At 34.6% G+C, this 23,863-nt stretch overlaps 7 protein-coding genes across 8 annotated transcripts; 3 read left to right on the top strand and 4 right to left on the bottom strand.

Annotated features, from left to right (window-relative positions):
- Nucleotides 1-622: 622 nt before the first annotated feature.
- Nucleotides 623-4,898, bottom strand: LOC108857648 (uncharacterized). 2 transcript variants are annotated; one of them, XM_018631653.2, is made up of 4 exons: nt 4,807-4,889; nt 4,271-4,694; nt 3,664-4,174; nt 623-1,649 (listed from the first exon to the last, which is right to left on the bottom strand). In XM_018631653.2, exons 2-4 carry the CDS (start codon nt 4,675-4,677, stop codon nt 765-767), a joined length of 1,803 nt encoding a protein of 600 aa, XP_018487155.1. In that variant the 5' UTR covers nt 4,678-4,694; nt 4,807-4,889; the 3' UTR covers nt 623-764. The 2 variants fall into 2 exon arrangements, with proteins under 2 accessions (XP_018487155.1, XP_018487154.1); XM_018631652.2 differs by having other exon boundaries at nt 4,271-4,898.
- A 528-nt stretch (nt 4,899-5,426) lies between these two features.
- On the bottom strand, nt 5,427-9,073 carry LOC130494953 (citrate synthase 5, mitochondrial-like). Its single transcript, XM_056985818.1, has 7 exons — nt 9,037-9,073; nt 8,578-8,701; nt 8,300-8,377; nt 8,049-8,197; nt 6,719-6,810; nt 6,476-6,583; nt 5,427-6,379 (listed from the first exon to the last, which is right to left on the bottom strand). The coding sequence occupies exons 1-7, from the start codon at nt 9,071-9,073 to the stop codon at nt 6,149-6,151; spliced, it is 819 nt and encodes a 272-aa protein (XP_056841798.1). The 3' UTR covers nt 5,427-6,148.
- Nucleotides 9,074-9,759: 686 nt separating this feature from the next.
- LOC108860690 (VQ motif-containing protein 18-like) lies at nt 9,760-10,792 on the bottom strand. Its single transcript, XM_018634546.2, has one exon. The coding sequence runs from the start codon at nt 10,671-10,673 to the stop codon at nt 10,212-10,214; it is 462 nt and encodes a 153-aa protein (XP_018490048.1). The 5' UTR covers nt 10,674-10,792; the 3' UTR covers nt 9,760-10,211.
- Nucleotides 10,793-12,985: 2,193 nt separating this feature from the next.
- LOC108835687 (glutathione S-transferase T3-like) lies at nt 12,986-15,142 on the top strand. The gene is made up of 2 exons (XM_056985817.1): nt 12,986-13,411; nt 13,732-15,142. Exon 2 carries the CDS (start codon nt 14,252-14,254, stop codon nt 15,140-15,142), a length of 891 nt encoding a protein of 296 aa, XP_056841797.1. The 5' UTR covers nt 12,986-13,411; nt 13,732-14,251.
- Nucleotides 15,143-16,361: 1,219 nt separating this feature from the next.
- Nucleotides 16,362-17,559, top strand: LOC108835686 (uncharacterized). The gene is made up of 3 exons (XM_018608912.2): nt 16,362-17,193; nt 17,278-17,336; nt 17,425-17,559. Exons 1-3 carry the CDS (start codon nt 16,362-16,364, stop codon nt 17,557-17,559), a joined length of 1,026 nt encoding a protein of 341 aa, XP_018464414.2.
- Nucleotides 17,560-17,933: 374 nt separating this feature from the next.
- On the bottom strand, nt 17,934-19,035 carry LOC108838174 (E3 ubiquitin-protein ligase RDUF2). Its single transcript, XM_018611138.2, has one exon. The coding sequence runs from the start codon at nt 18,951-18,953 to the stop codon at nt 18,093-18,095; it is 861 nt and encodes a 286-aa protein (XP_018466640.2). The 5' UTR covers nt 18,954-19,035; the 3' UTR covers nt 17,934-18,092.
- Nucleotides 19,036-21,894: 2,859 nt separating this feature from the next.
- Nucleotides 21,895-23,774, top strand: LOC108838640 (uncharacterized). The gene is made up of 4 exons (XM_056986035.1): nt 21,895-22,094; nt 22,197-22,394; nt 22,478-23,264; nt 23,346-23,774. The coding sequence occupies exons 1-3, from the start codon at nt 22,064-22,066 to the stop codon at nt 22,828-22,830; spliced, it is 582 nt and encodes a 193-aa protein (XP_056842015.1). The 5' UTR covers nt 21,895-22,063; the 3' UTR covers nt 22,831-23,264; nt 23,346-23,774.
- Nucleotides 23,775-23,863: the final 89 nt, after the last annotated feature.

Raw genomic sequence — 23,863 nt, 5'->3', positions numbered from 1 at the left:
CTTTAGGTGTAATTACGCCAATTTCTCTTTCTACAAAGCACTGGTAAAATAAAATCCAAGCTAGTACATTTTGCATTTAATTATAATTTTTCTGACTTCAATAACAATAATTATAATTTTTTTCTGATAAAAGATGAGAACAGACCAAAAATAAAAAGGAGACTTATTAGAAAATGGGCTAGAACAATTATTATTATTATTATTATTTTGGTCAAAGGCTAGAACAATTATTAAATTTAGTGTTTTGGGCCTTAAATCTTTTGTCATGTGGCAATTTTAATATTTGAACAATTATCAAATTAACTAATAAAGAAAAATAAGATCACAATGTCTACAACCATACTTCTCCCATTTCAAAATGATTAATGTTATAGAAAAAAATTGGTTTTAAAAAATTTATATTTTACATTTTCAATGTATGTAATAATAGTAAATTGTAAATTTCAAAATATTAATTATGTTTACTGAATTATGATTGATTAAAAATCTTTGAAAATAGTTAAACACATAAAATAATGCATCTAGTGTCAAAATTTTCTATATTTATTTTTAAAATGTGAAAATTCTAAAACATGTCTTTTTGAAACAGAAGGAGTATATAATATATACCCGGAGGAAAACATTGGTCAAAGAAAAACTAAACTGGTAAATTATGAAAATTCTGAAAAGATCTATGAATTCTCATAAACACTAATGTTATTAGGATTGATGAATATATCTGGCATATCAAATGTACAATACTTAACCACAATGAATCATCTATTTCATCTTCTGTTTCTTTTCTTTGGCTGTTGATTGTTTTCCCTACCTGCATCAGTCACTTCCTCTGCTTCTTTTTTCGATTGCTTCCGTTTAGATGAACTCTTGTTTCTATTATTCTCTACCTCAACCTTCTTTTTACCCGTGCTGTTACTCCTCAGTTCCCTCGGTTTCGCTTTACTGTTCTCTTTCTTTACGTTTCCATCACTCTTCTTCTGATCTTTACTCGTTGTTTCTTTTACTTTCTGTGGAGAGTTAGTTTTTATTCTTTTCAAGAATTCAGCTACACTCTTCTTCTTCTCTGATGCTGCCACTGCTCTCTTCTTCTCTGTCTTAGGAGTCTCTTCTTTGTCCCCATCATCATCATCACTCGATGAATATGTTTTTTGTTTCTTATTATTTTTGGCTCGTCCCATTTTGGTATCCTTGGCAACAACTTCTAAACCCTTGCTCGTTCTCCTAGAGCTTCTTGCAGCAGTAGTCACAGTTTTCTCCTCTGAAACTTCCCGAGTCTTCTTCTCATCTTTTTGTTGAAGGCTTGAAGAAGGATGTGTCTTTTTCGATGCAGGGTTCTTCTTCTTACATGCAACAAGAGGAGGAGCAAACGGTTTCTGTCTAGAAACCGAAGATTCAGCTTCTGCTTTGATGACACTACGAATTAATATTCCTGTTTTTTTCTTCATTTCGTTTGAGACGAGGGTTCTTAGCTCTTGTGCAGCCATGTATTCTGAGGAAGATGCAGGAAAGAAAACAATGGCGTTTGTGAAGAGAAGCTTGACGTCTCTGTAAAAAGAAAGACTTGAAGAAACATAAGATCCTTTCTCCATCTTCCTCTCTATTGTTTCAATGTCCCAATGCTGTTTTATCAATCCCTTGTAATCCTTCGTCTCCTGCGAGATGAACACACAAAAAACGTCTTAAGTGATGGGCTTCTATGTTTATATAGTGTGTTAAATGTTTTTAGTCTAACAGCCCAATGAAAGCCCAACAAAGTCAATAAGTTGACCATATCCTGAAAGACACGTTAAAGCCATGCTTCAACGCGAAACTGCCATGTGTACAAGTTTATGTAACCAAATGGTATAAGTGGAAGAAAATAAATCTCTTCGTCAATATTATTTCAGTGTAAAACATCATAAATTGTTTAATAAAAAGAAAACATCATAAATTGTATAGATCAAACACACACGGTAACACACATACAATATATTTGACCATACGAAGAAGACTTATTCTTGGGTTCAACCCTAAAGTAAACCTAGAGGTTCACTCAACCAATAGAAATCACTCATTTCACAATTGATATATTTTAAAAAAGGAAATAAAATATTATAAAGTTATATTATATTTTTAAAACAAAAAATGTTAAAAGTAAATAAAATAGTAATATATGCACAAAAAACATTAAAAATATTTTAACTCCATCATCAAGACACTAAACCCTAAACTCTAAACTCTAAATTAAAAACATTAAACACTAAATCTTAAAAATACCAAATCCTTAATACTAAAAAGAGTTTAGGGTTTACCCAAGGGTTTAAGGTTTAGAGTTTAGGATTTAGGGTTTAGTATTTCGATGACGGTGTTAAAATATCTAATTTTTTTTGTATATACTAGAGTTTAGGGTTTATAGTTTAAGATTATCCAAGGGTTTAGCGTATACCCAAGGGTTTAGGGTATACTCAAGGGTTTAGGGTTTAGGATTTAGTGTTTAAGTTTTTTTTTTAACGATGTTAAAAATATTTTTTTTAAATCATTTTTTGTAACTACTATTATTTTTATTTGTTTTTATTTTATTTATTTTAAAAACATAATATAACTTGACAATATTTTGTTTCCTTTTTAAAAAAATATTAATTATGAAATACTTAATTCCTATGGTTGGTGAAAGGTTTATCATAAGAGTGAACCCAAGAATAACTCTACGAAGAACTATAATAATAATAATAATAATAATAATAATAATAATAATAATAATAATAATAACATATGAATAATACAATATAATAATAATAATAATAATAATAATGTATTTTGCGAAAACTGATGCAAAAGTGAATGTTATAGGAAAAAAAGAAGTGAATGTTTATTATATATTGATAAATTTGATCTGAGTGGTCCCGACAAAATTGGACAATGTGTTGATAATCTTATTGGTTGTCCTTGAAATTTCTTAAGGGGGAAGAAGTATACAACAAATCTACCTATTTCCAATTTATTCTCTTATTTTTACTTCTAAAACAGAACAGTTATAAAATAGAGATGTGTTTTTCAATATATTCTTCTATTTTGCCTCTAAAAATGAATATTTTCAAAATATTATATTTAAATTTTACAACAAGTACTTTTTATTCATGAAAGTTGATAACTAACCCTATGTATTTTTAACTTTGACAAATTTTCATTAAATTATAATTTTGTTTAAAGTAAAATTTATTCAGAAAACTATTATATAAACGAGTCTTTAAATTTAAGGCGCATATTAACAAGTCATTCTTTAAAACTGTATTTAATTGGCAAGAGAATGTTATTTAGGTTTTGGAAAGAAACATATATTTAAGGTTGGAATTTAGAAGAAAAAAAACATAGCATAGGTTGACTATATATAGGCCTGACTGCTTGAAATATAGCCAACTAATATAACATAGATATATTTTATTTTGGAATGAAATCATATTCTTTTTAAGAAAACAATATTCTGTTAATAGAATTCAATTTATTTATAGAATATCCTGTAAGTTTTAATTCTATTTTTTTTTTACAACAATATGCTGTAAGTCTTAAAAGGATAAACTATTATTGACGCTTTTAAAGCATGAAAAAAAATTGATAACGTAACGTAGGAAAATTAAGGTAAATTATGTACGTAAAAAGAAAATGGAGGAAAATAAGGCAATTGCTTACCTGGCTCCGAAGACGAGATTCGAACAGGGATCCGCGCGGATGAGAACGAATCAGCTTAATGATTTCAATCAACGGCTGTGGTTTATTCCCCGCCGTTTTAATATTACCGCCGCTTCCACCGCGTATGCTGCTATCCTCGCCGCTAATGTATTTCTGTCCTCTCTTCGTTCGCTTCCGAGGCCCCGTGGACGTTCCTGACTCGCCTAACTCGCCGGAATGACTCGTTCCCGATCTCCTACTAACCGTTCCCTCATCCGCCGCCTTATGAGCGGAATCTGGATTTCTCGAATTGTCTCCGTTTAATCGCTCATGATCGGCAACGGAGGCAGTCGAATTGGACTCGTTCATCGACCGGTGGTCAGACTCCGTCGTTTCCCGGTTTAGCCTTACCGGCTCTGTTTCGTTGTTGAGCGATCTAACCGCTTTAGAGTCGTCTTCCAGATCTGGTTTATCGTCACCATCATCTCCGTTGTTCTCCTCCTCTAACCTCTTAACTTTTAACTGAAGCGACCTAATCAAAATACCAAAAAAAAATTCAAAATTAATTTTAAAATAAAAAAAAATAAAAACTCAGATCCATCGGCGGAGAAATAGAGACTCTCCGTACAATATCGACTCGTCGCGTCGCTGAACCTCTCGCCGGAGCTCCGCCACACGAAGACTCCTTAACCGCTCGACGATTTCACCGTCTCTGTCATCGGTATTTCCTTGCCCGTCGTCGTCGTCGAACCGACGCCTGAGATCTTGATACTTAAGGCTGCAGTCATGAGCGGAGGCGTCCAGAGAGCTCCGGGAGCCAACCTCCTTGGCGACGGAGTCCCAATCTTTAGAACCGTGGCGTTTAACGGCGCATGTTAACAGAAGCTCCTCCCACGTTCCCCATACTTGACTGATCTGGTTAGCGTCTCCGTTACGGTTGTTATCAGAACCACTGCAACTGTTAATATTATTATTAGTATAGTCGTCGTCGTTCGTGCCGTTTGATGTTACTACCATGTCTTCTTCCCTCATCATCTTCTCGGTTCACTAGCCTGAACCAAATACAACACGCTCGCAGTTTTTAGGGATATTTTTTTCAATTTTCAACTTTTTTTTTACAAAAATTATTTGCTTTTGTCTTCTTTTTTATTTAGATTTCGAAACCTTTATATACGATATGAATATTATTTCTTTAGGTCTTCCTATTAGCCATATCTCTCCTCTTCATATGAAAAGATATATAGACCTACGTAACAAGATTTTCACCTTAGCTTTACCTCTGTGGTGTATATATACTATACCGGGTCGGGTAGGGTAGAGTCGGGTCGGGTCACACCCAACTCGATGGTGGGAGGAGGATGGTCCTTGTATTTACTGGAATACCCTTCATGGTTTATTGGAAATGTAATGTTCCTTTTCATCCTTGTTAGGTATTAGTAAATGTATGGTTTGGGCATGGAATTGAACTTCAAAGAGAAATGGGCTTGAAACTATGTTGCGGTGGGCATTCAGTGGACCGAACCGGATCCAACTAAATTTTGTAAAACGATTGAACCGGGATTAGTCACCTAGTGTACTTAAGGTACAGAGAACTGAAGTTAAATATTCGCATTTAGTTGACACCCGAACAATCGTGCGATAATCGATAAAGTTACAGACAGGGCTTGGTGGGTTCCATGACATGATTTCAATTTGTTTTTTTAATTAAACCCATCACTATATATTAATGGGTCATCTGATATAATTCACTCTCACGTACACAAAAAATCTGATATATTTCACACTCACGTACACAAAAGTTAAAAGAGTAAAATTCAACGACTCCTCTAGCCATACTTAATTGTTTAGTATACGACCTCTCGTGTACCGTAGTTTACTCCTTGACTCAATACCAATAAACGCAAACGCATGGATGGGCTTGACCTTTGTGCCAGTTGATTACTTGGTAGCCAAAGTTGTGGACATAGAGAAAAATAATCATAACAATGTATTTGTTAGAGATGGAGTTTGCTCATGTTCACCATGCATTCAAGTTGATAAAGGTTCAAATTAATCTTTGTCGATTTCAAAAGAAAAGTAAGGGAATAATATTTGTCGCCATAAAAATCATAAAATTTTAGCAAAAAAAGACATAAAAATGATAAAAGAGGATCAAGTTCATTAGAGAAGGTAAACACATACATTATTCAAAATTTGAGACTAGATAAGTTTAGGGTTTCTTATTAAGTTTTATAGCTTTAGCCTAGGGTTTATCATGTTTTTTCGATGGCTTAAACGCTCTTTCTGACGTTCTAAAACACTTTGTAATTGTCAAGCTTAAATCCAATAGACAGGAAATACTGTTTATTTAGTTGTTAGCATTATTGTGTGTTTTAGAACCAATAAGAAAACTCTGAATAATTACGGATAATCGTTCTAAAAATGTGCTAAAAGATCCTCAAACGGGAGAGAAGGCTGGTTGGTGAAAGAAAGAGAATGAACCTTGACCAACATGGCTGGGATTAACTCAGCGGCTCAAGCGCATGAAGTTATTGAGCCAGTCCATGTTTACACTCTTCGGCCTCTCAAGTGGTAGTCCAAGAGCTCGGCCCCTTATCAACTGAAACCAAAATAAAACGAGAAGATAACCCATAGACACAATGTGAGAAAGCTGGAACCAGATGAAGTGGTAATGGAAATATAGTATCTTTCCTAGCTCGGTTAGAATAGGAGGCACAACTTCATAAAGCTTTGACACCTATAGAGTTGATGAATGATTTGTGAGCCAGTGACAGTGATCACTACAAATCCAAGAGCATGATGGAAGATTAGAAGAAAAAAAAGAAGAAGTTACCAGCTGAAAAAGCGGGTCATCAGGTAGATGCTTCAAGGCGAACACTCTTTGGCACACATATCTTGGATCCGTCTTACGCAAAACACCATGGCCATATCCTGGAATTACCTGCAAGACAAACATTCATTGTAAGCCTTCATATGGTCTGTATTTACATGCTCAGTTTTTAACTAAATTTTCATTAAGGTCTCATGTTAGCTATAGTCTCAAAAGGCAAAGCAGACCAGTTTGACCTTATCTTACCTTGCTACTGTTTAACGTTTTCCAGACATACTCTTCCTTTGATATTTTTTCACCGCACTCCTCCACAAGTGATTTGATCCCAATCAAAACTCCTGCAGCATGACCATATCCAAAAAAAAGAGAAACCGTAGAAAATCAATTGTCAGTTGTTATCCAAACTTTCAGTTGTACAGTCATAATATCAGAGGTTTGCCAGCTCCTAAGAGTCATTCGGTGGAGATCAGTTATATATACTTGTAGATTTGAGCAATGCTCAGGAGATAGATAAGATATGGGTACCTGATTAGCCAAACCGTGAAGTGCTCAGCTAAACCATTTAATGCAGCTGCAAATGAAAGATATGGATTTATATCATCAGCCAGAAGAAAACAAATAACCGTCAGAAATGTCTAGAAATTAGACAAAAACCAGCAGAAAAACAAAAAAAAAACCTTGATCATGACGCTATACAACTTCTGTGGAAATGTTGGCTCAAGAAGAAAAAAAATTAGCTTATTAATTATATTTAACTAGGTGTTTTGCCCGCACTTGTAGGCATAATCTTTTTATCAATACTTATAAGTTTACGTTTTATTAGTCTAAAACCAGCATAAGTTATTATTTATGTTTTTCAAATGGTTCAATCAAACATCAAAGTATTTATATATGTTAAATAATTTTGTTATCAAAATATATACTTCTTTTTGTGTTAATTTTTTTTAAAATGCTCATATCTTAGAAATAGTTTAGAAAATATCTTTATATAAATATTTTTTCTTGACAAATATCTAATTATATTTTTTGTACCGTAATTTCTTTAACTTTTATAAAAAAATATTTTTTCAGATAAAAACACAATATATATAAGAATTATCTTATTTTGCATTTTTTGATAATTTTATTATAATATTTAGAATTAGTTATTTAATATTTAATATAACATAGAAATTTTATATGATTAAAATAAAATTTGTTTTTAATTATATATAAAATTCATTAGAGGTATTGTTTAAATTAACAAATTAACGAATCAGTTAGAAACTAATAATAAATCAATAAGATAGCTAAAAGTCTAAAACCTAATAAAAATATGATAAATAAGAAAAACTAACTAAATTTTAATATAACATATAAATTTAATATTATTAAAATAAATTTTGTTTTAATATATATAAGATTTAGTCAGGGTATTTTTTAAATTAATAAATTAGTGATTTAGATAAAAACAAATAATAAATCAACGATTTAACTAAAACCTAATAAAAACATGAAAAACAATCAAATTTAACTTAAAAATAAATCAGCAAATTTACTTTTCAAATAATGATATATAGGTGAGACATGTTGAAACGAAATAGAACCAACACAAACCTGTGCATAGTGATATAAAGCCTCATGAGCTCTTTCATATGAGGACTATCAAATCCCAGCATGGGGGAAAAATTAGCACCATAATCCAAAGAATCATCTAATGGAATGATGCTGGCATCCTTATAAATCCTACAAAATTAAGTAGAATGTAAACTTAAGAGAACACTAATAAGAAAGACATAAACCCCAGACCAGAAGCTAAGAACATGGAAAAGGACATATGAATTTAACCTCCTATAAACATATGAAGCGACAACAGGAACACGAGCTATCAAGTTGAGGGCATCCTCAAAGGTTGACTCCCAGAACCTGCAAGAAAAAGATCCGTTCAGTTTAAAAGATGCTAGCTACTATAAGGCAATCAAGAAACAATTTACAAAATATTGATTAAGTTTATGCTTCGACTTATGAACCTTATGAACAACACCCTTCTCATATGCCTTCTGGAACTCACTTTGAACCTGGATTACTATACAACAAGATAAGATGCTAATTACTATAAGATATACGTATTACTTAGGCCAGGGTAGTTCAGAACAGAGCCATCTACCTGGAGAGCCATAACACCACTAGCAAACTGAGTCATTGGATGAGCTATTGAAGGCAAAGCATCAATAGCTTTAAAGACGTAATCTGCAAAATAGATTATAATCTAGAGTTGTTACATAAGCAGCAATCGTAATATTCCATTTAACAAAAATGTTTAGCATCAGTTGCTATTTTGCTAAGCTCTGATGAGTACAAGTTAAAAAACAGACAGAAGCATAGAGGTGAACTGCAAACCTGGCACAGCCGCACGATTAGCCAACTCTTATGACAATGCATCGACTTGCTCTTTGTTTGGTACCTATATCAAACTATACTTAAGGAACTAAACCGGATGATACACACTGATAACCATTTTTGTATGAAAATGCTAAGATAATCCAACTTTTCCCGTTAATAGAAGCCACAAAAGAGTGAAAGACCCTCAGGTAATACTTTCTGGCATTCAGGAATCGACATCCCTCTAAAGCGTATCAGACTCAGAGCTATGTTATATAACATAAGAACAAAAACAAAAATAAAGGTCATTAACAAAAGTAGCTGTTTGGTTTAGGTTGGTTCGTTGTGGTCTTGTGGAATTATATCTCATCCTATTCTGTGACTCGCAAGATTTGAATCAATCGCAACTATTCTAACGCCTAAAATAAAGGTCCTTAACAAAAGTAGCTGTTTCGTATTATGGTATATACTTATGGTACATAATGCCTTGTTTTCTTGGAGAAAGTAAAAATCTCAAGGCGAGTAATATACTTTTTCACGAAGGAAACAAAACTTTGAAGCCAGCATAGTATTTGTGCTATTATATTAGTTAGGTCTAGTGGACGGTTTGAAATTCTTCTTTCTCCATTAGTAAATTAACCATTGAGTGATGTAAGACAACTATTAAAAAATAATGAACCTAGCTTTAATGATTATTTACAAAATCATTATGTCATCTTATATTTTAGGACAGTTATCATTATCACTATGTCATCCAAAAAATAAACTGATAATGTTATTGATTAAGATCTGAACAATATATATATCAGACATCATCCAGAATTGAGAATTAGTTACCGTGTAAAGATGATGACTAACTTTTTATTGTACTTGATTCCAATAATCATATTCGTATATTTATCTTTCACGAAGAAACGAAACAATTCCATCAACAATCATATCTCGCGTTTTTTATATATAAACTTGTGCAACGAAAAAGTCAATGACAAATACATCAAAATAATTAATACACGCACGCGTGAGTACAACATGTTACACCAATTTTAAGTTGAGTTTTTACATAACTCAAACTCTTACTTCTCATGGCAAAATCAGTCCTCCAAGTTAAACTCTTCATTGCACACTCTTTATTGGCAAAGTCAGCCAAAGGGCACCCAAAAACAATCCAAACATGTGTATTAGTGTACATGATATCTATATAAATCATGTACATACCCCAACCTATATGTCTCAAGTGGGGCATCACGATGGTCAATGTCTCAAACCATGTCTTGTTACATCCCAAGTCGACCGTATGATTAAATCATCAGAACCAAAAGGAACCATTACAATTTTAGCAGAAGCCCAAGATATTAGGGCAAAGTGTGATTACTTTAGTTTATTGCACTTGAAGATCAAACCATCGACTTGAGAATATGTTGCCGTCTTCGTCAAGATCAATCAAACCATCTAAATCAAAGTATGTGTTTGTGTTCGAACCTGATTCCCATTCGTCCTTCACTACGTGGCTCCCTAAAATATTGTTGACCAGCTCCCCCGTATGTTCATGGCTAGATTCTTGCGGTGGAGGCGGTGGCGCAGGAATATTTGTCTTGTCCTTAGGACTGGTTTTGGTGATCTCCGGTTTTCCGGTCAGACTTTGGACGAGTGTACGGAAGTTTTTGACGTCTGTGTTGATAATCTCCGGCGCAAATATATGGATGATACGAATCTTAGGCTTGATCTTGGTAATGATCTGGGAGTTCTTATTCTTGGGAACCAAAGGTTTTGAATAATCTCCATAGAAGCTTTGATGAGGATGATCAAGATCGTACTCAGCTTTCATTGAACTTCTCTCCATTCAGACAAACGAAGATATTTGGTTTCTGTTTGGGTTGGATTTGAGGTTTCTTGTATTGTTTAAAGATATAATATGCAGATGTTTTGGATTATCTGCGCCTGTATAAATACACAAAATGTTGTGGATATGACGATAGTATATAGAATTAAATACAATATTATTGTTGGTTGGTCAAAAACATTGATATAAGAAACATTTATAAACTACAAACTGAATATGAAAAATACTCAGAAAGTCATAGGAAACAGCTATGGACCTGCCCTCCATTACACACATAACAACAACATGATTTAAATAAACGGTATTTTTTCTAAGAGAATGATCTGTTTCTTTTACGCCATCGAAATAAAACAATTATTAATTTCCCAACTGATACATTATAAAGTCTAGTTTAGTTTTCATTGTTGTCAAAAAAAAAGAAGATACATTATAAAGTCAATATATAAGCAAAACATAAAGTAAATGGCGTGAGCGATGTTTTATTTTATGATTAGGTCGGGTTGACTTAGCTTATCGACTTTACCCTGTAATGCGATTTTGACTTCGTTTTATTTACAAGTTTGTTAACTGTCGGCATAATTAATCGACCTTACACGGCTTCTGAAAATAGGGTTTCTACTTGTAAATTATCTATATACAAAACATTTTTTTAAGTAACCTTCCAAGGGAATTACTCTGGTGGTAAACGTCATCTTTCCTGGTGATGTATGTAACATAGACTTCGGTTGATATTATATATTAGATAAAATAAAACCGGCCAAAAACTAAACTATATGCGACCTACAAATAACTAAACACACACGACAGACAGACACTCGTCACACGTGATATATGCTTCAAGCCTTCAACTCTGCAAACGCAAGTCTTTTTGTTTGATTTTAATATTGATACGACTACGTTAACTATTCGAAGCTCAAACAAACACAACAGACGATAATCATACGGAGGGGTCAGACAATAACATTAGCCAAATTAGTAGAATATTATTATCTTACATATATCGAGTTTTTTATTTCACTGCTTGTATGTTATCAACCTGTTAAAGGTCAAATTTATTTAATTCCTAGAATATAACATTACTTGACATTAGCGTGTTTGTGTATATAAAATTTTATAGAGATTTGACATTTGTATATGTAAGTAGATGTATTGATAAAACATTTTTCTTTTTATACGCGGGCTTGTAGACTTCATCTCCCCAATTCTCATCTCAAGAAAACAGATAAACAATCTGCACATTAAGAAGTTGATGATACCATATTGTTGTGACAGCTAATTCACCGGCTATGGCCGGATTCAAGAACCTAATTACAGTCATGCTGGATCACTACACAATTGATACGTCTAGCTAGCTAAGGTGTCTATAAATGTTGTACATGTATGTCATTTTTTTTTTGTCAGCGTACATGTATGTCATCAAAACCTATAATCCTACCATCGTATTTTCGTAATGGTTGATCTTTTTTTGTTATTTGGTGCAGCCAGTCTTTTTGTTTCTTAGTGCCAAATAAGGGTTGACACAAATAGAAAATCCAAACTTTACACGTTAATGATCCGACCCATTTCGTCCGAATATTCAATTTTCTTATTCAATTTGATATGTAATCATTGGGTATTCGGTGTCAAGATATCCAAAAATTATAATTTTTAATCGGATATTTGATTTGATCGGCTCAAATAAAATAAAACTTTTAAATTCTTCTAAAATAAATACAAGATAAAAATTTTAATTGTTTATTATTAAAACTTGAATAACTAAATAAGCAATTTAATAAATGAAAAATATTTTAAATACATATAAATATAATAATTATATGTTTTATATATAATATTTAAGTACATGTATGAATTGGAGCAGATGTCCTTTTTCATAAATATAAGTATTTGTGATTTAGGATTATGTAAACGGAAGTTTGTTTTTCAAAAATATAAGTAACTGTATTTGTGATTTGTTTTGGTTTTACGAATATTGTATATTAATATTTGTTTTGTAGGATTATGTATATCTAAAATTTTCAGATCAAATTGAAATGAATGAGAGATCAAATAAGAGTTTACGGATATTTTATTACTCCTATTGACAAATAATTCATCAACAATTGAGAATTATATGGTTATCATCCAACAAATAAGCAAAATCAAAATATATACATAAGAGTGAGATTTGTTTGGTCCAATTCCAAGAAATTTCTATAACAATCATTAGTAGCTTAAAACGTTTTATTTAATCAATTATTGCAGACCATGATATTTGACTTAGAAAAGCACGAACATAAGAGCAACATTATCGCACGTATGTTAACGCGTCCTTAAGTTAAAAGTGACGAAAAGAAAATCAAAAAAGGCCCGATATATTTTGGGACGTCCCTTATCTAAGGACAAATGTGGTCGTCCTTAGGAGGCACGTGTCGTGTTTTTAGTGGGCGATGGCTCTTAGGTGTGGAAACGATGCGTTTCATCGGTTTCGATCAGAACTTGATTTTTTCTTTTTTTTTGAAACCTTTTGCAGAGAGAAGGCGATTGAGAAGGCGATTGGTTCGGTCTCGACGGTGGTTCGTTCTCGACGGTTCTTCTCGGCGGTTCGGTGTGGACGGTTCTCCTTGGCATCCATCTCGACGGCTGTTCGGTGTCGACGGTTCTCTTTCTCGACGGTTCTCTTTCTCGACGGTTCTCTTTCTCGACGGTTCTCTTTCTTGATGGTTCTCCTTGGCGTTTGAGTTGATACGAAGGTGAAGAAGGTATGTGTTCTCGATCTAGTGCCTTTGATTGATTGTATATATTTTGTTGTCGTTGTCGATCTAGGGTTTTGTTATTTTCGAATCGTAGCAATTGAGTCTATCCGTTTGATTAATGATTTGGTTATCCGTTTGATTAATGATTTGATTAATTTCGAATCGTTTTGTTGTCATTCTTGATCTAGGGTTTTGATTGATTGTAAATAGTTTATCGTTCTTGGTTTAGGGTTAATTTCGAATCGTTTTGTTTATTGTTTGCAAAACCAATACTCATATTTGATGAAACTGATATATTTTATTCCTTCTGATTGTGAGCGAGCTAGTAGTTGAGGTGAAGATTTGGCTCTCGCAAACCCGGATAACTACAACAAGTCAAACCATTTCCTCCAAAGTACAAGGTAAATCACTAGCACTTGAACTCAAATAGTTAGAACTAGTAGGCATAGAGGTAATTAACTGTGATTGAAAACGTGTAGACATGGTTGGTTGTGATTAGACATGGTTGGTTGTGTAACTTTAATGCACTTGAACAAGTTGGTTGTTTAAATGTTTAGTAACTGTATATCATAGTTAGTTTTCTTTGCTACTTTGAGATGATAATCTAGTTAGTTTGCAACCAAAAACTGTCTTCTTTGATATACTGAGATGATAATCTAGTTACTTTGCAATAACGTTTAGGAGGAGATGTGTAATAACTCTGATATGACTTTGGTAGTTTATGGTTAGGCTTTATTATCGTTCCTATTAATAAACACCAACCTATCCTTCAATCTCCATCATCTTCTTCCTCTCTTCTCTGCCTAAACCTTTCTCTTCTATAATCTCTTCTCTCTTCTTACTGCAATGGGTTCAAGTAATCCATATAGCCTGTCTTCTGGCTATGTAGGTCTCCTGAGCAGTCAACACGATAGTGTTGGCAATGGGAACTTCGGTTATGATAGTTTTCATTCCCAATCGTCGGAAATCCCTCTCTTCAGTTCACAGTCTGACGCTCCAACTCCAGTTGAAGACACACCACCGCAGCGTGGAAAGAGACAGAAGTGGACACCAGCTGATGATGAGGTGCTAATCAGTGCCTGGCTCAACACATCCAAGGATGCCATTGTCGGCAATGAACAAAAGTTACAGACCTTCTGGAAAAGAGTTGCTGAATACTTCGAAGCAAGTCCTCATGTTACAAATGGTGGTCCAAAGAGGCTGCATAAACATTTGAAGCAGCGATGGCATAAAATAAATGAGTTAACCCAGAGATTCTGTGGTGCCTATGCAGCTGCAGAGAGGCAGAACCGCAGTGGTCAAAACGAGAATGATGTTCTCAAGGCCGCTCACGACATCTACCACTCTGATCACAACATAAAATTCAACCTCGAGCATGCATGGTGTGTGTTGAGGTATGACCAGAAATGGCTTAACCTCAACCCTCCTCCTAAGGCTGCTGGGAGTTCAAAGAGAAAGGATGGTGTTGATGGTGTCGAAGGTTCTGAAGCTTCTGTGTTTGTTGGTGATAATGAGCCCCGCCCTGAAGGTGTCAAAGCTGCAAAAGCAAGAAGGAATTCGAAGCAAGGGAGGAGTGTTGAGGATTATAAGAGCATTTGGGAAATAAAGAAGGAAGATTTCGCTGAGAAGGAGAAGTTGTCTAAGCTAGCCATACTAGACACTCTTCTTGCAAAAAAAGATCAACTCACCGAGGCTGAGGAAATTGTGAAGGATAAGATAGTGGCCCAGTATTTCTAAACCAAGGATTAACTCACCGACTCTGCATCTTGTTTGTTTGTTTGCTTGTTTGATTTTAACTTGTTTTAATCATCTACTTTGTTTGCTTCTTTGCTTGTTTGCTTGTTTGCTTCGATATGTAATATACTCTAGTAGTTTCTTTGCGGCTATGTAATATAATGTACTTTGTTTCCACGCATGTAATATAATCAACTTCTATGTAATATAATCAGTTTGTTTCTTGGCTTCTGTCTTATTTAATATACTTGTTTCTTGACCTTGTTTATTTTTTTTTCAGGTTTAGCTGAACATGGGACAGGACTATAGCTATACTCAGCCTTCTTCTTCTGAGTATGGGGAGACAGCTGACAGTATCTACAGCGAGACAGAGGATCTTATACGACGAGACCAAGCTGAGATTGAGTCCAATTATCGTGAGCAGGTTCAGTATCCTCCTCAACCCGAGGTAGAGTTCGGGTTTCCTCAGGTATGCTACTGTGGTAGTCAGCCTGTTCTAGCCACTTCTAAGAGCACCAATGATCCGGGAAGGAGGTACTATACTTGTGACAATAAAGATGATGGGGACTGCCATGTATGGAAGTGGTGGGATGTGGCAGTTATGGAGGAGATGAGGGCGAGGGATATACACACGCTTCAATTGGCTCAGAAGGTAGAAGCTCTAGCATTACCCTCGGAGGGTGACTATGAGACTCAGCAGAAACTGGAAGCGGTTGAGAAGATGGTGTGTGAGTTAGGCAAGAAGTATTCAAGGGTTACCATCGGCTTTCAATACTTGGTTGGTGTTATGGGTTTCCTGTTAGTTTTAATAGGAATGTTTGTCATGTTTAAGTAAATCAAATGAGTGGTTTTAGAATCATGTGTAATTTGTATTGGATTTCTAATCTTTCTCGGCTTTGCACTCTTTCTTACCTTTCAATACTTCTCATGTAATTTGTAATGAATTTCTACTCCTTCTCGGCTTTGTAAGACATGTAGTTTGTTATAACATGTGTTTTTCATTCTTGTGGTTGGTAAAGTTACCAAAGAGTCACAAGGTGTACTATAGTATAGAGTCACAAGATGTACTATAGTATAGAGTCACAAGATGTACTATATTTCAGAAATCACAATATACATTTTTACTCAACTATAAAGCATCACTCGTATGCTGAGTTGAAGGATCACTTCTCTTTCTTTTCAAAATAAATCACAAGCATATTTATTTTTTTTTTGTTTAAAAATGGCTTCTTCTTCTCATTACCATTACCACAAAGATAATGGTGACGATTTTGATGACATGTTTGATGATTTTGAGGAAGACTTTGATCAAATTCCAGAACCAAAAGAGAGAAAAAGGCGTATTTTTATCGAGAGAAACCGAGAAGAAGGCCACGAGAAGCTTTGGAATGACTACTTTAGCGATACTCCAACTTACTCTCACAATTTATTCCGGCGCCGGTTTCGAATGAACAAATCATTGTTCTTGAGTATTGTCCATCGTCTCTCGACAGAAGTAGCGTATTTTCGACCAACAGAAGATGCAGTGGGACGAAAGAGTCTTTCTCCGCTCCAGAAATGTACTGCGGCAATTCGTCAACTGGCGTATGGTGGTGGAGCTGATGCAATTGATGAATATGTACGACTAGCTGAAACAACAGCTAGGAAATGCTTGCATTATTTTGCCGCCGGAATAATCCACTTGTTTGGTGATCATTATCTTAGACGTCCCACACCGGAAGATCTTCAAAGACTACTCCATTTTAATGAAGAACGGGGGTTTCCCGGGATGATTGGAAGTATCGACTGTATGCATTGGGAGTGGAAGAATTGCCCAAAAGAATGGAAAGGAATGTATTCACGGGGAACCAATAAACCAACTATTGTGTTGGAGGCGGTTGCTTCATATGATCTCTGGATATGGCACGCCTTTTTCGGAGCTCCAGGTACTATGAACGATCTTAATATTCTTGATAGATCACCTGTTTTTGATGACATTATTGAGGGCATAGCTCCGGAAGTAAACTTTCATGTCAACGGGAGGGAGTACAATTTGGCTTACTATCTCACGGATGGTATTTATCCAAAATGGGCGACTTTTATTCAATCAATCCGTCTACCACAAACTCTGAAACATTCTTTATTTGCTCAAAAACAAGAATCCGTTCGAAAAGATGTTGAGCGTGCCTTTGGGGTCTTGCAAGCTAGGTTCGCCGTGGTTAAAAATCCTTCTAAGTTATGGGATAAAAATAAAATTTCAAATATTATGAAAGCATGTCTCATACTCCATAATATGATTGTCGAAGATGAACAAGATGCACGCACTGTTGAGGAATTTCAAGATGACGATTTTACATTTACCGTTAAAAAATCTACAAGACAGCCCCAATCAAATGCTCGTCGAAAAGAAGTTCAAGATCAACAAATCCATCAACAATTAAAAGAAGATTTGATTGAAAATATATGGGACAAATTTGGACATCAAGCAAATTTTATATAATGTTTATGTTTTTATGAATTCAATAAAATGTTTGTTTGCTTTTCATTTATGATGTTTGCTATTTTTTTTCCTTCTTTGTAATTTTCTTGTTTTTTCTATTTAAATGTTTAATGTTTTCTCTATTTAAATATTTAATGTTTTATTTAACATTTATCTTTCTATATCACTAATTAAAAAAAAAAAAACTTAAGGACCACTACAAGTCCTACCAATAATCGAAAATTTAGTGAATGTCCTTAACAATTGTCCTTAACACCAAAATATTATTAAAGAAACATAAGGACCAAGATTTTGGTCCTAGCAATAATGTTGCTCTAAAACAACAATCCTCGCTCATTTAACATAACCAAGAACCGATTAAAAATGCCGAATCTGTAAAGAAGAAAGAACACACGCGTTTTTTATTTGATTTTGAAACTCTTCACACGCGCCGTCACGTTGCTGCTGCTGCTGCTGGCTGCTGCTATATCTTCTTCAATCTCTCTCTCTTCTCATCGCATTCTCCAAACCCGAAACCGTCCGAGCAAGACTCCGCTCCATCTCCCCAACACCCAATCTCATCTGCTCATGACGACGAGCGAGTCGTCTCAACGCGTTTCTGATCCCGAGCCAATCGTCCTCCTCCTCGTCTCCGTCCACGATCGAAGCCAGATCCGATAATCTGATCCTAGCGTCCGAACCACCACCGACGGTTCCCGCTTTCTTGGCGGCGGGGAGCTCGAACCGACAGAGCGGACACGAGTTGTGATCCGATAGCCAGGGGACGATGCAGTCGGAATGGTATATGTGGCTGCACGGCAGTTTCTTAGCGGATTCCCCGACGGCGAAATCCTCTTTGCAGACGGCGCAGAGCAAGACGGAGTCCGGATCGGGATCGGAAGATAGCATGGAGGACGAGATCTGGATCGTGGGGATCGAATCGATATCGGAAGATTTCAAAGCAGAAGAGGAGGAGGAGGAGGAGGAGGAGGAGGAGGTGGAGGAAGATCCGGAGTTCTCGGAGGCGAGATGGCGGAGGAGACGGTGGAGGTAAGGGCTGTCGAGGAGGAAGTTATCATCGGAATTAACAGTTGGATCCACGAAACACCAATCCTCCTCTTCATCGTCGTGATCGTCCTGTTCTCCGTCGCCGCCGATGGTAACGTCGAAGAGAGTGGGAGACGATTCGTCGTCCATACGCTCGAGGAAATCGAGGTCGCATTGAGGACATACGAGAGGAGATGAAACGGAGGATGTTGGCGAGAGGAGAGATAGACTCATATCGCATTCGTGGCACCAGTACGTTCGCCGATCAGGCTCGCCGTGGACGGTGGTGGTGGTTGGGGAAGACGACATTGACAAGTGGTGGTGGTTGTGAGCGAACGAGAGAGAGAGGAAAAAAGAAATGTTAGTGGTTGTGGTTTTGTATTGTATACTAGTAGTGATAATGGATCCATGATTGGTTAGAAGCCTCTCTGAAGGCCCCTTAAAGTTTTTTTTCATTGGGCCCACCGTTTACTTGGCTTTATGCGGAAGGTTTGGTAAGATGTCTCTCTCTGTATTCTCTATTATTATTTATTTATTCTCTAAAGTCTTTGCATTGCTTGCTGCTGCTATAGTATTGTCTGAAAACAGTACTCTTCTCCTTTTCTTTTATGAAAGCTTGTTGTTTTGACATATAGCTTAATAGTTTGTATTGATATCATCAATGTGCTACTGTCACCGTCTAAATCTAAATCCTTGATATAATGTATGGTATGTATAATTGGATGATGAGTAATGATGACAAAGATAAACTAAACACATCTTTTATATTATTAAAACTGAAGTACAAGTTAGATTTATTTGGAAACATAAATAGTAATTTTAAAAAAATTTGGTCGAAAACATAAATAGCATTTAAAAAGAGGTTTATTTGAAAACATGGATAGTAGTTTAAAAAAAAATTTTGTTTGGAAACATATATAGCAGATAGGGGTGGGCATTTCTGTTTAGTTTCGGGTTCGGTTTGGTTTGGGTAATTTGGGTTTTATAAAACTCAAACCAATTAAAACCAAAGTAGCTTTGGTTTGAGTTCGGTTTGGGTTTAATTCAGTTCGGTTCAGTTCGATTTGGTTTAGATTTAGTTCGGTTTACATTATTATGGTCTAGTTTGATTCGGTGTAGTTCGAGTTGGTTATAAAATATGAAGACATCAGTTTTATACTTTTGTTAAAAAATAATCAATTCATAAACGATAAAGTGAAAATATAAAAACTTATGCTACATGATTTTATATATAATAGTATTATTTGAATCGTATTTATAATTTTTTTTAAAGATATGAAAGTTATGAAAAAATGAAAAACGAAACTTTAACTAAAATTTATAATATGTTAATACATATATATATAAATATATATATCATATATATTTTTACTTTATATATTGGATTATCGGTTTGGTTTGGTTTGGTTCGGTTTAAATCCAAACCAAACCAAACCGTTTGGGTTGAGTAAAACATGAACCAATTGGGTTACTTAAAGAACACGGTTTGATTTGATTCGGTTTAACTTCGGCTTGGTTGGTTCGGTTCGGTTCGATTTGAGTTTTTTGCCCACCCCTAATAGCAGCTTAAAAAAATGTTTATTTGGAAACATAAATAGCCGTTTAAAAAAGAGATTTGTTTGGAAACATAAATAACAATATACAAATAATATAATGTTGTTTGGAAATATGGATATCAGTATATTAAGAAAAAAATTAATATATGCTATTAAGAAAATTTGGAAATCTATTATATTATGAGAAATAATCTATTTGGGTCAACTTTATAATATAAGAAAATGAGCTAATCTAATTATTTAAAAACATCTTTATCTAAAATAATCATAAAATAAAATTTAAACTTTATACAAATATTTCAAATCAAAATAATAATCTAAAGTTGATTTATATCAAAAGCCGATTCAAAAATATACATTTATTCAAAAATTTATTTTAACTAAAATATTTTCCAATAAACATTATAAAAAAATGTATTCAATATATATAAGAAAAACACAATGCAAAGTCCAATTTCATATACCAATCTAAATTATGGTTATTATATTTCACATTAAAATTTTAAAATATTATATATGTGATTATTTAAATGATAGTACGTATAAAATACTATTAATTATATGATTACTTATATGATGGTACGTATAAATATGATTAATTAAATGTGAGTGTTTATGTTACTAAGGTTTTGAGTAGGGGTGGGCGTTCGGATACCCATTCTGGTTTGGTTCTGATATATTTGAGTTTCAGGTTTTCGGGGTCAAAGATTTCAGCCTCATTCGGATAATTCTAAATTTTGCTTCAGATTCGATTACGATCTTTGCGGGTTCGGTTCCGATTGGGATAACCTATTTAAATTATTTTAAAATTTTAAAATTCATTATATACTTTAAATTTCTCAAAATCTATAAACAGAATAATATATTACATATCAATTTGAATAACATATGTATAAATACCTAAATTTAACATATAAATTGGTTTGATTTAAATATTTGGATAGATAATCAATAATTATTTTAAGTATTTTTGGTATTGTGAGTATACTTTAACTATTTTATATATTTACTTTTGACTATTTATATATATTTTCAAGTATTTAAACCAACTTAAAAGTAACATATATATCCTGAATGTTTTTATATACATTAAATCTAAAAATGATTAATATACATCAGTATATAAGTCTATTTCAGATACATTCGTGTATCCGAAATACTTTTGTTCGGATCAGATTTACTTTTTTGGATTGGGATCAGTTCGATTTTTTGGATTCAGATTTTTTTGCCCAGCCGTAATATTAACATGAAAAACAAATAAAAATATATTTTATAAAAAATATATATGCGCGGATGCGTGGATCCAAATCTAGTGATAATTACATCGCTAGTTTTTTTAAAAATTATTCCAAATCTCAGTACACAATGACTGATGGCCATATATAGGTTTTTGAAAATGTTTAAATTCGGATTTGTTATTAACTTTTGACTTAAAATCAATTGATAGTTAGTGAAATATCCTAAATCCCTTATATATTACTAATGTCTCTTTCATATTTTCAATTGGGATCTTCTCTCCAACAATTTTAGTAAAAGTCATATATAGTATGTAAACAAGATGTGAGCATTTGAATTCTCAAGAAAATCACTTTTTTTTTTCATTTGCTAACACTTTTAGGAATAAAAGGAAACAAGACAGACAAGAAAGAAGAAAAAGCTTGAGAAAGGGTCTTGTTGTACGTGAAATAGAAGGCAAAGAATAAAGCCCAACCAAAACCCATTAATCAACTAGTTGAAAATTAATACTCGGAAGCCTTTTTTCTCTCCTCTCTTTCATCTTCTCTCCATATCTCTGTCGAAACCACGGCTTTTCCTTTCGTGAACAGAAGCCCCACTTCGCTGATAAATCTCTCCCTCGAAACCATGCCTTCCGTGACAAGCACCACTTTCGCTGGTAATCTCTACCTCTCTCTTTCTCGACATTTGCTTTTGTTGGACTAAGATTCCATCTCATTTTGTTTTTTTTTTTGTTTTAATTACAAAACCTCTCTCACAGAGGCTAAGACAGGAGTCTTCTGGGACGTGGAGGAGTGTCCGATCCCTGAAGATCTCGACCCTGAATCTGTTTATCAGAACATCAGATCGGCTCTGGCGAACAAAGGTTACCACGGCGAGGTGAGAATCATGGCGTTTGGGGACAGGAACCAGATCCCTGGTTACTACGAATCTGCCGGAATCGAAATATTTCCCAAAGGTATAACCTTTCTTCTTCTTCTTACTTGCCACTTTAAAAACCACACCCTGTGATTGAAACATATGTAAATGGGTTTGTTTCAGGAGATAAGCATGCGAGACTTATGGAGATGATAGTACGTTTTTTGAGGTGGGTAGTGTTGGAGAATAAGCGTGAATTGTCCAACTTGATGGTGATCTCGCGAAACGGTATGGAGTTTGCTTCTGCTCTCGCGTCTTTCAAAAAGACCGGTCACAACATTTTCTTGGCTAATCCTCTACACGGTCCCGGATTTTGCGAGTGCAAATACGAGTTCGAGTCGTGCGATCTTACCACCGAGATATGGGTTTGGGAGACCTTAGCTGCCGGAGGAGACCCTCTCCTCAAAGCCAAAAGAGATGCAGTGATGAGCAACAAGGAGGAGGAGGATGTTAACGACTCTGTTTCTGAAGAATAGAAGAACTTGCCAAGTAGTTGATGTTAAGGACTCATATTACCAAGTAGTTGAAGTTTATAAGTTGCTAGTATCGCTTAGTAGTTGATGTTTCTAAGTTGTTACATAGTATTGCTTAGTAGTTGATGTTTCTAAGTAGCTACGAATTGTTTGATAGTTAATGTTTATAAGATGATGCTGCATATTATTTCTACAAATTGCTGAATAAATGTGTTTAGTGATTGGCGAAGTGGGAATTCAAAACAGTAATTCGTCCAATCAAAAACTTGGTACTTGGTTGACTTCATCTTTCTCACGACACACACATCAGTTTATCAGAACATCAGATCAGCACCATCGAACAATGGTTACCGTGGCGAGGTGTCTGTCAATCATGGCTTTTGGTGATAGGAACCAGATCCCTCCCTGGTTACTACGAATCCAAATCTTCCCCGAAGGTCTGACCGAAACACCTTTCACTCAAAAAAACATCACCTTCTTATTAGATTGATATGTATATAAGTAAGTCATTTTTTCAGGAGATAAGCATGCGAGGATTAGGTAGATGATGTCAAAGTTTTTCTTGTGGGCAACGAATGATGTACACCAACCCACAAAGATGTTGATCATTTCATGGGACGGAATGGAGTTGGCGTTTGCTTTCAACATTTATGAAGACCACACACAACATTCTCTTTGCCAATCCTCTTAGCCCTCCTCCCACACATTGCCACCACCGCAATCCCTCCTACGATCTTAGCACTGAAACATGGGTTTGGGAAACCCTAGCTGCTGGTGAACAGAGCTTCTTAAATGCAACAATGAGGATTCTGTTTATGTTTCTCACGACTAGATCGGGAATAAGTTTCTACATACTGCAACCTAGTTACTGTTTGTAAGAATTCTGTTTCTCACAAGCCTACGCTTTATTATTATTATTACAAACTTATGTTGTTGTTGATTACAAACTTACTACATTAGTAATTAGTGTGTGTTAATGAGTTTTTACTTATTGCTACTATGCCAGAATCAGTGAATAATATTTACTAATTTATGA

The sequence above is a fragment of the Raphanus sativus genome, chromosome 5, assembly GCF_000801105.2.
Source record: "Raphanus sativus cultivar WK10039 chromosome 5, ASM80110v3, whole genome shotgun sequence".
NCBI classification, from domain to species: Eukaryota; Viridiplantae; Streptophyta; class Magnoliopsida; order Brassicales; family Brassicaceae; genus Raphanus; species Raphanus sativus.
The sequence above is the reverse complement of the archived record's forward strand: the minus strand, read 5'-3'. Positions and strand labels throughout refer to the sequence as shown.

Coding starts and splice junctions, on each gene's coding strand:
- LOC108857648 (XM_018631652.2), bottom strand. CDS start 4,677: ATGATGAGGGAAGAAGACATGGTAGTAACATCAAACGGCACGAACGAC. Junction 4,175..4,270: donor CGACGCGACGAGTCGATATT/GTACGGAGAGTC, acceptor TATTTTGATTAG/GTCGCTTCAGTTAAAAGTTA. Junction 1,650..3,663: donor AATCTCGTCTTCGGAGCCAG/GTAAGCAATTGC, acceptor TTCATCTCGCAG/GAGACGAAGGATTACAAGGG.
- LOC130494953 (XM_056985818.1), bottom strand. CDS start 9,073: ATGTCGATTCCTGAATGCCAGAAAGTATTACCTGAGG. Junction 8,702..9,036: donor CCAGAAAGTATTACCTGAGG/GTCTTTCACTCT, acceptor TCTATTTTGCAG/ATTACGTCTTTAAAGCTATT. Junction 6,584..6,718: donor AAACGTTAAACAGTAGCAAG/GTAAGATAAGGT, acceptor TTTGTCTTGCAG/GTAATTCCAGGATATGGCCA.
- LOC108860690 (XM_018634546.2), bottom strand. CDS start 10,673: ATGGAGAGAAGTTCAATGAAAGCTGAGTACGATCTTGATCATCCTCAT.
- LOC108835687 (XM_056985817.1), top strand. CDS start 14,252: ATGGGTTCAAGTAATCCATATAGCCTGTCTTCTGGCTATGTAGGTCTC.
- LOC108835686 (XM_018608912.2), top strand. CDS start 16,362: ATGGCTTCTTCTTCTCATTACCATTACCACAAAGATAATGGTGACGAT. Junction 17,194..17,277: donor GGCTTACTATCTCACGGATG/GTATTTATCCAA, acceptor CTCAAAAACAAG/AATCCGTTCGAAAAGATGTT. Junction 17,337..17,424: donor TGCAAGCTAGGTTCGCCGTG/GTTAAAAATCCT, acceptor TGATTGTCGAAG/ATGAACAAGATGCACGCACT.
- LOC108838174 (XM_018611138.2), bottom strand. CDS start 18,953: ATGTCGTCTTCCCCAACCACCACCACCGTCCACGGCGAGCCTGATCGG.
- LOC108838640 (XM_056986035.1), top strand. CDS start 22,064: ATGCCTTCCGTGACAAGCACCACTTTCGCTG. Junction 22,095..22,196: donor GACAAGCACCACTTTCGCTG/GTAATCTCTACC, acceptor CCTCTCTCACAG/AGGCTAAGACAGGAGTCTTC. Junction 22,395..22,477: donor AATCGAAATATTTCCCAAAG/GTATAACCTTTC, acceptor GGTTTGTTTCAG/GAGATAAGCATGCGAGACTT.